General features: G+C 40.9%; 1 protein-coding gene across 1 annotated transcript in view; it reads right to left on the reverse strand.

Moving 5' to 3' along the window:
• Positions 1–4,967: 4,967 nt before the first annotated feature.
• LOC122643975 (ras-related protein RABH1b) overlaps positions 4,968–14,016 on the reverse strand; it is a 29,122-nt gene continuing 20,073 nt past the window's right edge. Inside the window, exons 5-6 of the mRNA XM_043837565.1 lie at positions 5,837–5,927; positions 4,968–5,398 (exon numbers count right to left, since the gene is read on the reverse strand). Of these exons, the coding sequence (XP_043693500.1) occupies positions 5,252–5,398; positions 5,837–5,927 (238 nt within the window). The 3' untranslated portion in view covers positions 4,968–5,251. The remainder of the gene's footprint in view (positions 5,399–5,836; positions 5,928–14,016) is intronic.

Genomic DNA, 14,016 nt, shown 5'->3' on the forward strand with positions numbered 1-14,016 from the left:
TCTAAAAGAGTCACTCAACTCGTGAATGTCCTCAATAAGCCCCATGACAAACCATGTAATCTGAAATACCCTAGTGATCATCTGGATTGCCACTAGAGAATCAGATCTAACCTGAACTTGGGATAAGTTTAAGAACCGTGCCCTTAAGAGGCCACTCTTAATCGCCTGGAGTTCCATTTTAAGTACATTTTCAACATGGACACACCCCGCCAATGCAAAGATGACCCTGCCCATAGAGTCGTAACCAATAGAGCCATAACCACTGCGGTGGTCTCGCACAGAGCCATCACAATTTATTGCGTACGATCCATCAGGCGGCTGCGCCCAGACATGAGTTGTAGCCCTGCTGTGCATAGAGGGAACATTGATATCCCACCAATTGAAGAAGCTTCTGTTCTCGCTATTGTCTTCTTGGACTCGTACATTTGAGTCAGCAAAGCGGCCTTGGGTGTCGTGAATGACTCGATGCAAGACCGAAGAGGGAGTATGAGGAATCTGCTGGAATGCCCTAGTATTACGTAACCTTGCCAAAAGCGATAAACAGTCACCACGAAGCTAAATTTTCTCACCTTGTTGACAAGGCAGTCTCCAGTGAAATGCTTTGAGAGCCATGATATCTCTTCAGTCCAAGAACTGAGAGGGGCCCTATGAAACCCGTTTCTTGAGAGAACAACATGCCAAACCGTGGCAGAAAAAGTGCACTGGAATAGGAAGTGATCAATAGTTCCGGGAGCTTCATTACACAGTAGGCACGAGGTATCTGTAGCCATACCCCATTGAGCAAGTTTGCATCTGGTTGTTAGTTTCCCCATCATCGCAAGCCAGGTGATAAAAGAGAAGCGTGTTTGCAGATGAAGAGAACCAGATGAGGCTGGACCATTCTACCTTCTCTGCATTTTTGCGAATAGCCTCCTAGGCAGTTTTAAGTGAGAAATTACCATTAGTTGATGGGGTCCAAATCACAGTGTCCTTCGGTAATCTCCCATAAAACATTGTTGATGAGATCTGGTTTACCATAAAATAATGACCTAATGCCTCAACAATCCAGATTCCAGGTTTAGCAATTGGCCCATTCGGCAATCAAGGATCATACCACAATAAGGTTTGCTCACCAGTCTTTAAAAGATAACGAGTGCACCCAGCCGCAAGCTTGCGAGAATTCAGAATAGACCGAAAGGTAGAGGAGCACTGATAAGGTTGTGGGAGAGACCAAATCGAGTGCCTCTATAGCCATCTGAATTTAACAAACCAAGACCAGCAAGTTGGAGCATTGGAGGCAATGTTCCACACATGGTCATATGAACACAACATTATTCTAGTCTCGAAAGGCGTAGTCTAAGCCCACCCTTCGCCTTTGGACGACAGACAGAGCTCCATGCAACCATGTACGAACCATTCTCAGAGTTTCCCAACCATAAGAACTTTGCCATCATCCTTTCTAGAGTACTGATGGTTTGCTGAGGTAGAAGAAATACGTTGATCCAGTTGGCAATGCACCCATAACCACAAATTGGATTAAAGTTAATCGACCCGCATACGAGAGATTCTTGGTCTTCCACGAATTGAGTTTGTTTTCCACTTTCAAAATAAGCTCGGCAAAGTCATTAACCTTAAGGCCTTTAGAGGCTAAAGGTACCCCAAGGTATTTTATGGGGAGACAACCAGCAGCTATGCCCAATGTTGCTTCAGAAAAAATTTTCACTTCACATGAGCAATTCGCATAAAATAAGGAGGACTTTCCTTGATTAATCGAGAGACCGGAGCTGCTAGAAAAATCATTTAAAAGCCGGTTCAGAACTGATGCAGTCCCCCTACTTGCTTTGCCAAATACAAATAAATCGTCAACAAAGCATAAGGAGGTTATCTCTGGTTTCTCACAGAATTAGTGGTAGGAGAAGGAGCTGCCCTCTTTTTCTTGTGCAGCCAAAGAATCTGCAAACACCTGGAGCACCATGTTAAATTAAAAAGGCGACATTGGGCACCCTTGACGCAATCCCCTATTGACTGAAAACCACGGGGATTGGGCTCCATTAAGAAACACCATGTAACTTAGGTTAACAATGCATTGGGATACCCAATTAATAAACTGAGGAGGGAAGTTCAAATGCAGAAGTAATGTAAATAGGAAACTCCATTGAACTGAGTCATAAGCCTTCCTTAAATCAGTTTTCACTGCAATCGCGGCATGCCATGTTAGAGTGGTAGCCATGCAATAGTTCTTGGCATAATAGCACATTATCTGCAATCTGTCTTCCCTCGATAAAAGCTGATTGGTTAACCCCAACCAATTTCCACATAACGGTCTTTAACCTGTTCGTCAACAACTTTGAAATGAATCTGTAGAGAAAGGAACTGACTGCAATAGGTCGATAATCATGAAAGGAGTTCTGAAATGAACCCTTAGGCACCAAGGTCAATCTGGACAGCTTTAACTGATTCGACATGTTCAGATTAAAAAAAAAAAAATAATACTAGATGCCATTGCATACCTCATTACCAGCGATTTCCCAAGTTTTCTTGAAGAAGGATGCGTCAAATCCATCGGTGCCAGGTGCACTATCATCATCAGCAGCAAAAATCACATCCTTAATTTCATCCACCGTAAATTCTCTAGTAAGATTTGCACCCTCCATGGCATCTAGAGACCGATCAATTGGAAGATTTAAATTTGAACAAATAATCTGAGGGGTGTCATTAAAAGCATTCCCAAAGAAATTTGGAGCCTCCACCCGAATTTGCTCCTCATTTGTGATGCACTCATCAGCTCCATTCACAATAGCCTTAATCGAAACACAGAACCTTGCAAAGGAGAGATGTTCACGTTCAGATGTACTTCAATTCGCACAGATTGTTTTCCCTAGCACATTGGCTATGCGACCCAAGGAACGAGTCCCCCAAGAATGCAAGTTAAGGCCATACAACCTCACCCATAGAAGAAGTTGAGTCTCTTCTTTCTTGGACAGTGAAACCTCCAATGACCATGGTCGTCGAATAAGTGGTCAATCGCCCAACGTCCATGGCCCTCATCTAGTACTTGTCGACTCAGTTCAGTGCCCTGGAAGTCGAAGATAAAGATCCCGCTCTCTAGGGCAAAAATTTCAATTTCTCCCACATGAGACTATATTTCCTTGACAAATCTTTTCATCGTGGAGAAAGAGGGCTTGGGAGCAAAGACATACCCAACCAGAACCGCATCCCACTAGTCTTATTCTTCACTTAAATCCTCTACATTACACCTAGCCTCCTTCCCATCCAACATGGATGGTTCAAAGAAGGGAATTTCATCCGCCCTATCCCTGACTTGACCACCAGGGAATAGGCTAACCCACGAGCACTGAGGCTCCATCCTCTGAACACCACCAGAAACAATAGAGGAAATGGCAGCAGCATCGTGGGCCACCGGGTTCACAATACCGGTGGCCATCAGCAACAAACGTTGTAAGAAACCGAAGTTCTGAAGGGAAACACTTGCAGAAAAACACCCCCCAAAATACCCGACTTTAATGTTTTTTCGTGCATTTGTATTTTAGTTAGTACATTCCTAGATAATTGTAGTCCTAGTACTCTAATTCAAAGAGTAACTTCCCAAATATTGATTGAAAAATTGAGAGGTAGATGTAGAGCTCAGAGAAATAAGATGGTTTATCTCACCTTTTATATCTCTTTCTGATATATGTAGAGCTCAGAAAAAAAATATATAGCCTGTTGATGGTGCTATCCTTTAATAATTTCTTCATGTCTTCCCTTAGTTTGCTAGATAATAGCCACCCAAAGGCCATATAATTGACTACTGTTTGTTAAGCTAATCTCCTAGATGGAATGCACAGTTTGGAGAGTTATTATCTTTCTGACAAAAGAAAGGAGAACCCCATTGGGAGCATGAATGATGGTCTGGAACAACAGAGTTCCTGTGTGACGAGGCTCGGAAGAAATCGCCTCTATAATCCATGATTTTTTTTTTCTTCCTCGTGTTAATGGTTAGAGCTGTAATCAAGTTTGTTCTTCAATTTTCCTTGAATAAGGTTACCATGGCAAAGTATCTGAAGCACACTCTGTATTACTATTACATCCTAATTTTCTGACAGCCATGATAGATCTACTCTACTTTAAATCTGAACTTTGGAAGAACCTACCGAATTTGCATTTGTTTCGCCTTTGTAGAACTGAAATCCCTCACCATACCATTGACCCTATTCAGGAGAATGATCACCTTGACACTGTTAGCACGGTTCATTGAGGGTCACCTTTTGGCAGTAACAACCATGCTGTAATAATCACTAATGGTAGTTATAAAACTTTCACTTGCCACCTTGGTTGATGTGCCATTCATGTCCACAGGTACCAACGAAGCATGTGCAGTGAAGATGATTGCAGAGAGGAAATGAAGAGGGTGGAGATCCTAACCAGTTGCCTAGAAGCAGTTACTTAAATTCTGATGAGTATGAGGGTTGGACTTGGAATGTATTCTCTCCACAGTATGATTAAAATTGCCTTAATTTTAATGTTTAAAGGGTGAACAGATATAAATAATCTAAAACCAAAGCCCTACCCAATTCTTAAACTGTTGAAGTTGCCTTAATTTTAATGCTTGAAGAGTGAACAGATATAAATGATCTAAAACCAATGCACTATAGTCAACTGCTGAACCATATCTTATATGGTTCCAAACAGACAATCAAGCTGAATCATTAAAATCAGATTCAGGACGAGATATAGATTTCCCAAATGTAGGCAACCATGCAAGTTAGCACCCTATGATCCTGGGTTCCGGTTCTACTGAGAAGCACAAACTATCAAATTGCTAGATAGTTTAAGCAATAGCAGATTTCACAATTGAATTTGTTTCTGAGGTGATTAAAGTGTAATAGTGTTCACAACATTGCAGAAACTGCGTAAATTTTAACATTTCAGGGCCCAAATAAAAATACACAAACATTAAACTCGTTCCAATGGCATTGAAATGTGCCAAAGTCAATTTCCATCACAAACTGCTCAGGAATCTGTATCTATTGAAGGAATATAATAGATCTCACTAAAAATGAAACATTAAATCCAATTCGACCACAAGTTTCCTCGACTACTAGGGCAATTCCCAGCTGCTTCAAAATAATTCTTTGCAAAAGACAGGCTCATCATGGTGGCTGACCAACTGTACTAAGATCAAATACTTTCAAAACAAAAACTTTACAGACAAGAGCAGAGCAGAAACTCTAAAGCACAGAGAATTGTGAGTTACTACCCTGTCTACGCATCAACAAGAACAACCCCCAGATGGTGGTTGTGACTGTGATGCACTGCTTGTGGTAGATTTCAGATTAACATCAACCATGTCTTCTTGCTTTGTCGAAGAAAGTGTTTCCATTCCTGGCAATGCAGCTGCTATCTTTCGGAAAAGTGCCTGAAGAAAGATTCATCAAGACAATTGCTGAAAAGCTAATAACCAACTAAAAGGAATATAAGGGCATGTCCTCAGTTACTCGAGATAATTTCTCCTCACGATTGGATTCAACAGACCAGTTAAAACAAAAAATATGTTGACAACTAATGGGCAGGACACATGCACAAATAAGAGAGAAAAGGAAGAAAAAGGTTGAAGGGCATCATAACCAGTATTTCAAGAACTGGCCTGGAAAACTGGTTCAGCTGATCATCTGGTAACCAAGATGCATAGTTCAACCTTGCAACACCTTGTCACTCAAATTAAATTGGCAACACGCCATTCAATGTAGTTAACTGAACCCGTGAACCAGTTGTTTGGACTGGCAAGTGCCCTGTTGAACCATCGCCCAGTGATACTACATTAAGTGAAGAATAAAATTTAATCTGACCAACCTACCTTAATGTTGAACCCGGCTTTGGCACTGGTCTCAATAAACATGACATTTAAGTCACGAGCATTGTTTTCTCCTTCCTCGATTGAAACTTGCCTGTTGATCATGCACAAAATATCAGAGGTGTAACAAAAAGAAAACAGAACATCTTTAAGCATTCAAGACTTGATTAGTTCGTTTACCAAAAAAAAAAAAAAAGACTTGATTAGTTCATCACACAGAGGAGTTAACATGTACTCTTAAGTCTTACCACATCAGAGAAATTACTGATATCAGCATTGAAAAATGGATACAAGGTGCTGGAAACAGAAACTAGAGCTCATCAACAGGTTAAGTCCACTCACAGAATTAATCACAATTAGAGAAGGAAAAGGAAACCGCACAAAAGATGGGTAATAATGAGAAACACCAAAAGCACTTCAATCAATATAGGTAAGAACTAGTATATGCTTACGTCCCTTCATAAAACCACATGTCACCCTCAGTGGTACCATCTCATCAGACTGGTATATACTGCAACAGCTTTCTGCTCATCAGATAATATCACACACAATGGAAGGCATTACAACTGAGCCAGAGGCAAAGATGATGCAAGTGAAGCAGAATAACTTCGAAACGAGGCATCACATGCTAAAACCATGACAGGGCCTTATTTAATTCAATTTTTTTTTAGTATACTTTGTACTTTTGGAACCTCCTAACACCGAAGACCCTTTCGTCCAATCATTACAAACTGAAATGAAATAAAAAATAAATAATAAAAAAAAAAAGATTCAATCCCAGAAGGACCAAGTTTTCCTTCACCCAAAGTGAAGAGAGTGAAGGGGAATCTCTTCACTTATGGTTTCCGATGCTTGGATGGGACTCTGGTAAACAGTGGCAATGGGACTTCGGACCAGCAATTTAAAAATTAGAATCGGATCAGCCAGGGCAGCCAGAATCAGAACAGGGTCTACAGGATTGGGTCTGCTGGGCTGATCCGAGTGATCTGACCAATCCACTGTCATAAAAATCCCACTAGCATGATGCACACATGTTACCATCATGTGAATTTAATAAAGAGACGGGCCACCGGAGGATGAGGGAGGGGAGTCGGAGTGGGAAGGGGAGGGGTAGGGAGAGGAACAAGGGCGTGGAAGGGGGAGGGGCAGGGACAGGGTAGTGAAAAGGGAGTGTCGCAGCGGGAGGGGGAGGGGAGAGAGAGAAACAAAAGGGGGCGAGGCCACGGCGGGTGTGTTTGAAAGAGAGAGAGAGGGTGATACAGGGGAGTTTTTAACTTGCTCCCGAAGAAAGAAGAAGCCAAACAAGTCGTGGTTCTATAAGCAGCCTGGGACTCTTTTAAACGTCCAGCCCAACATTGGCCTTTAAAAGCCCATTAGTGGGCCTGCTTAGTTTTCCAAGTCGATGGATAGTTAATTGCTTTTAATTCTTGTAACTAGATTCCAATTAAAATTTAAGTTGTAAAAGGACTCCCTCACGATGGAGTCCTCTTTGGGTTTTATTTCTTTTCCTCGTAGGAAAATGAACCATGTTTTATTTAAATAGCTTGTAAGAGCCATTGCTCCTGTAACTTGAGAGAACCCAATATCCAGCCAACCAGAACAGCAAGAATAAAGAGCACGCAGAGGGAGAGAGAGAGAGAGAGAGAGAGAAGAAGGAAGAGAGTTGAGAGGTAGAAGACTGAGCCAGTGACAGACTCGGAGTAAATTCTATCGCTGGCCAGTGGGTGTATTTATAACAATAAAAACAGAGTACAATACAAGGAAATATAGCCAGAGTAGGAAACTAACAAAAAGACAACTAAAGACTAAAAAGGTCTGACCAAGTCTAACTACTACAGCTCACTCACAATAGAGATAGACCTCCTATCGAGAGTACAACTTGCTATCTAATACCGCCAGCTCTATACCACCATATTAGTGGGTCCAATAGAAATCCACGATTCCTATAGGACCACACTTAAACACTCCCCCTCAAGCTGGAGCATATACATCACCCATGCCCAGCTTGGGACAACACTTACGGAACACATGGCCAAAAAGGGACTTAGTAAACAGATCAGCCAACTGATCACTAGATGAAACAAACGCAGATACAATCAGTTTCTTCTTCATAACATCCCGCAAAAAGTGACAGTCAACCTCAATATGTTTAGCCCTTTCGTGAAACACCGGGTTGTTGGCAATGTAAATAGCAGCAGCAGTTCAACAAAGCAAAAAAAAATAAAAAAAACAGAGAAGAAGCAGCAGCAGTTATGCAAAGGAAAAAAAACAGAGAAGCAGCAACAGCAGCAACATGCGTTACAAACTACAAAAAAGAAGAAGAGCAGTTAACCAAGCATTCAAGCAAAAACAAAAACAGAGAAGCAGCAGCAGGTTAGTGTGTTAAAGAGAAGAAGAAGCAGAGCAGCTATCCAAGCAAAAAAGAAAAAGAGAAGCAGCAACATGCATTACAAACTACAGAGAAGAAGAAGAGAAGTTAACCAAGCATTCAAGCCAAAAAAAAAAAAAAAAAAAAACCGAAAAGAAGAAGCAGAAGAAGCAAAGCAGCTATCCAAGCATTCCAACCAAAAAAGAAAAAGAGAAGCAGCAGCAGGCGATACAAAAAAAAAAACAGAGTAGAAGAAAAAGACGACTATGGAGTTGGAAGAAGCTTACCTTGCCGGAGATGGAAGAAGCTTTGCCGCCTTCGTCTAAGTCTAGTTTCCGGAATAGTGCCGGAAAAGAAGAACTAGGAAGAAGCTTGCCACCTTCGTTTGCACAGATTTCGCAGAGAGAAAAAATTGGTCGAGGGTTTTTACTTTTTGAGAAGTTTTAGGTTTTTAACTTTTAGCTTTTTAGGGATTTCAGTTTTGTATGACCCCATATAGCAGCATTACATGAAATACTTTTACACCAACAAATAAAAAGTAAAGAAACAGAACAAAGGAATAATGCATGAAAAAAAAATAAACCATACTCAAGAGAGGCGGCCGACTTGACCACATGGCGCACCAAGGCGTCGCTTTAACCGCCTTGGCGACACCTAGTTGATCAAGGCGGACACCTTTCATGACTCTCATTAAGCGTACCATAGCTTAGCCCTCAAATTCCCACTTGAACACTAAGGTGGCGCCTAAGCGACGCCTAGATAACGCCTTGACAACTATGGATTATCCCTAAACATCTTCATAGGTTGAGTAATTGGAAGACCCAGCTCTTGAAGAAGAGACTTTAACCACATCGACTCAATTGCAGTATGATCCATAGCTCTATACTCAGCCTCAGCAATGGATCTAGCCATGGTTGTTTGCTTCTTGTTATGCCACGGGACAAGATTTCCACCAATAAACGTGCAATAACCTGTGGTAGACCTCCTATCACCATCAGCACCAACCCAATAAGCATTAGAAAACCCTATCAAATCAACATTCTGATGTGGACGATAAATGAACCCCTTTCTAGGGGGCCCCTTTAGGTACCGGAGGATACAACAAGCTGCCTCCCAATGAACCATTTTCAGCACCTGCATAAACTAGCTAATCAAACCCACAACATAGGAAATATCAAGTCTAGTGATAGTTAAATAAACAAGCTTCCCAAATAGTCTCTTATACTGGCGGGTGTCATCAAACACTTCACCATCATCTGTGCCAAACTTCTGATATGGATCCATAGGTGTATCAACTGCATTACATGCAAGCATACTACTCTCAGATAAAAGATCCAACATATACTTTCATTGTGATAGACTGGTCCCTTTCTTGCTTCTTAGTAGTACTCCAATAACGAGGAAATAGCTAAAAGAACCCAAGCCTTTCATCTAAAAGTGTTGATGGAGAAATGCTTTTACTTCTGCAATACCTGACGCATCATTACCAAATACAATAATGTCATCCACATAAAGCACTAAAACAACCACCTTGGAACCTTGGCAACAAACAAAAGCTGAGTGATCGAATAGCATTGCAAAAAGCCACACTTTAGTAAATATGGAACTGAATTACTCAAACCAGGCTCTAAATGATTGTTTCAAAACATAAATCACCTTGTGGAACTTACATAGTTCATGTGAATTTTCCCCCGAAGCAACATAGATGCTACTCCATATACACCTCCTGATACAGATCTCCATAAAAAAAGGCATATCCAGTTCACGAGGCTCCCGCCACTGCGGGGTCTGGGGAGGATCATAATGTACACAGTAAAAAGAAATTACTGATATCCAATTGATAGAGAGGCCAATCAAGATTGACAGCTAATGATATAAGAACTCGGACAGAGTTAATACAGGCGACGGGGGAAAAGGTCAAAAGGTAATCCACACCATACGTCTGAGTATACCCTTTCGCAACCAAACGGGCCTTAAGCCGTTCAATTGAACCATCTGGATTACTGATTGTGTACACCTAGCGACACTGTACAAGATCCTTACCAGGAGGTAAATTCACCATAGTCCATGTCTGTCGACAGACTAAAGCACCAATTTCTATTTCCATAGTCACTTTCCAACAAGGATGGGTTAAAGCCTCGTGATAAGTCTGAAGAACTGAGTTAGTAGATATGGACAAGGCAAAATTATGTAAGGATGGAGGGAAGTGAGATATGAAAACATAATTTTCAATAGGGAAAATTTCATGGATACCCCAAAAACTTTCAATATATCAACCTTCCCCTTGACGTTAAGCACCATTAGCTTAAAAGTTGAAATGTCCATTTTAACCCCATTACTTATATACATAAATGCCTTTCAAAACGTCTTCCTCCCCGTTGGATAACTACAACTCAAAGAGAGGGGACCTGTAACTCATCTATGCTTATGGAATTGATCTTTTGTCCAGCCAAATACGAGTATTATCCTTTCAGATTCTCTTCCTTCCCTTGTTTTGCGACTTTTCACTAATTCCTTCAAACTCTATATCGTCAGTAGAGATTGGGTTTTGTGTTTATCAGTTTGAGCTCTTCAACTCCTTTTCCTTTTTTACTAAGAAAACCCTTGGTGTTCTCTATCCTCTTCTTCGTGTTTCGGTTCAACCTTAGGGATGCTTCACTATTGTTGCTTCCTCAGCTCCAAAGACCTCAGAATGATTGGATGTCACTCCGCAGACATCCGATGTTGTGGTGGATTCAGATGAAGTAGTAGGGGTCGCCGAACACCATTTCGTTGAGGAATCTTTAGATGCAGAGGATTTAGGAAGGTTTAGGCTTGCACCGGAACCATACATGGCCCTAGCTGCCCCGTCGTAAGCTTTAGCAGCTTCAAGTGCAGTGGAGAAGGTACCTAGCCAAAGCCGGCTGCCTCAATGAGGTTCACGAATCTTGGCCACCCACTTTCCCCAAGTCCTCTGTCTCACGCGCTGTAATTGCAGTGGGAATTATCTAGTCCTCCTTTCCCTCTCATAGACTCATACACCCTTTCTTAGAGCCTTTGGTAGGGGCTCTACGGCCCGCCCTTACTCCATCGCCAAAAGAATCGAGCTCCTTATTGAACTCTCTCCACCTAGTGAGTTTCTCTACTATAGAATCATATCTATTCCATCCGCTCCTTGCCTTCCTCTTTCTGCTGCATTTAGTATCATGGTCCATAGAAACTTAAAAGAGTTTAAAAAATAAGGCACTAAGAAATTACAGAACCATAAGAACATAGAATGTCTTTTCAATTGCAATTAGGTAACTAGAAGCAAGACTCACAAATGAAGTTTTTGATTTGAAATACGAACTAGAAGCAGTTTTTAATTAGGAACTGAAAGGGTGGAACCCTAAACCGAACCCAGTAAAAACAAGGCTGAATTCAAGTAAAACAAAGAAAAATGGGAGAGGAAATCAGAGATGATGGAGGGGAAATAGGGTTAGGAGATTCGGTTTTTTTTTATTTTTTATTTTTTATTATAGTTGTAGGAAATATTTGGTGAGATAGATGGGGTTCAGCTATGGTAGAGATAGAGTGGAATCAGGGACGGAGGAGATGGGTTAGGTTATTGGTGAAATCAAAGATGGGGTCAGGATTTAGAGATTTCGATCAGTGAAAGAGGGTTTAGATGCAACAGTACGTAGATGATGGCGGCTCATTTTAGATAAAGTAGAAAATGGAATTGGGGTTTCGGATGAAGGGAACTAGAGGTCTCAACTAGGGACGGTGTACTGGTAGTTGCAGGGAATGTAGAGATGGGGACGAAAAGTGAATCGACAGGTGGAGAAAAATTGCGATTCAGGTTCAGTGAAAGAGAATCAAAAGAGAAGAAGGGGTTCAGTCACGATTATGGTAATGGAAGATGGGAAAATGGAGAAACAATAAATGGAAGAAGAAGATGAATCGGTTTGGGCCTTACCAAAGAAAAGAATGAGGAACTCACAAGGTTAAGTAAGGGTAGTTTTGCCATTTAGAGAGAGTTAACCATCACTTAATTGTACACACCTAACGGAGTGAACTTAATAGTAATAATGTCATAACATAAGAGGTGGTCCATGATATCTTCAAAGTTTTTGGGGTGTCTGTGCCATTCGACCAAAATGCAAGGGGTGTCCGTGAAATTTTCCATTTTCAATAGGACAAGCAATCATGGATTTCTGAGTGCAAGAACAAATACTTTTACGAAGAGCCATTAGTAAGTCAGGCGGAGCTTCAGATGAAGAAGTAGATTGAGTGGTGGGTTTGGATCAGCAGGAGGCACTGTTTTCTTACGTTGCTAATATGCTTGCAACAGAACATTATCAAAAGGCACAAGAACCGGCAGAGCCGGTGCACAATTTCCATCAGTCTCAATATGAGAATTAGGCACAGGAGAAACAAAATAAGGAATATTTTCAAAGAAAGTAACATCGGCGCTGACAAACTGCTGATGGGTAACCGGATCATACATTTATACCCTTTCTGTGTTCTAGAATAACCAAGAAACAAACACTTTACCGCTCTAGGAGACAGTTGATCGATTCAAGAGTGTAAAATATGAGCAAAGCACACACAACCAAAACCTCAAGGCAGCAAAGAAAACAAGGGTGCTTAAGGGAACACAATAGGAAAGGGTGACTAGTTCTAGAATAGAAGACGACATCTGATTAATCAAATAACATATAATGAGAATGGCATCACACAAAAAATGTTTAGGGGCATTCATATTAAACATAAGAGATTGTGCAATATCCAAAAGGTGTCTAATTTTCCGTTCAACAACCCCATTTTGTTGAGGAGTATATGAACAACTAGTTTGGTGAATCAAACAATAGTCAGAACAAAAAGCTAAAAATTTCATGTTGAGTATACTCCAGTGCATTATCAAAACAAAAAACCTTAATGGAAACATCAAATTGGGTCTTAATTTTATTATAAAAATCTTTAAAAATAAACAAAAACTCGGAACGATCCTTTAACAAGTACACCCAAGTTAACCGAGAGTGATTGTCCACAAAGGTAACAAAGTATGACAAGCCTAATTGATTTTTAACACAACATAGACCCCAGATGTTCGAATGATCTAAACAACTGACTTATTGAACCACTACGAGTAAGAAAGGAAGACCTATGATGTTTCTCAAGTTCACAAGCTTCATACTCCAGATGAGACATAGGCTTGCAGCTAGGAACAATGTGTAGAAGCTTGAATAGAGATAAATGTCCTAACTGAAAATGCCATTGAAGAGGGAAAACACCAACAATAGTAGTAGCAGCAACAGCAATAGAAGGACCAATGCCATGTAGATAGTAGAGCCCGGCCTACTCAAGCCCGCCACCAATTGCCCTCCTTATCTGAAGGTCTGAAAAACACAATGGGAAGGGGGAAAAAAAAGGATACAGAGTAATTAAGATATTTAGTCAATTGACTAAGAAATAACAAACATAACAGTAACTGGGGAACATGAAGAACAGAGGACAAGGTTATCGACTAAGTAGGGAAAATTGTACCATGACCAGCCACATTGGTAGAGGATCCATCAACAAGTATAATAGGAGAAGAGTTAGAAACTTTTGTGAAATAAGAATACAACTCGAACTTACCCGTCATATGAGTAGAGGCACCAAAATCAGTGATCCAAGAAGTGGAAGAGGTGGATACAAAGAAGGTCGATGTACCTGTGTGGGCCAGAGTGGCAATGGATGAAGAGGCATCAATAGATGTCTAAAGGTTCTGTATAAGATTTAATAAGTGGTTATAGTCATCTTGAGACACAAACCCTGATGAGGAAGCTCCAGATGAGGATGCAGTATTAGT

Source organism: Telopea speciosissima, chromosome 1, assembly GCF_018873765.1.
Source record: "Telopea speciosissima isolate NSW1024214 ecotype Mountain lineage chromosome 1, Tspe_v1, whole genome shotgun sequence".
Classification (NCBI taxonomy): Eukaryota; Viridiplantae; Streptophyta; class Magnoliopsida; order Proteales; family Proteaceae; genus Telopea; species Telopea speciosissima.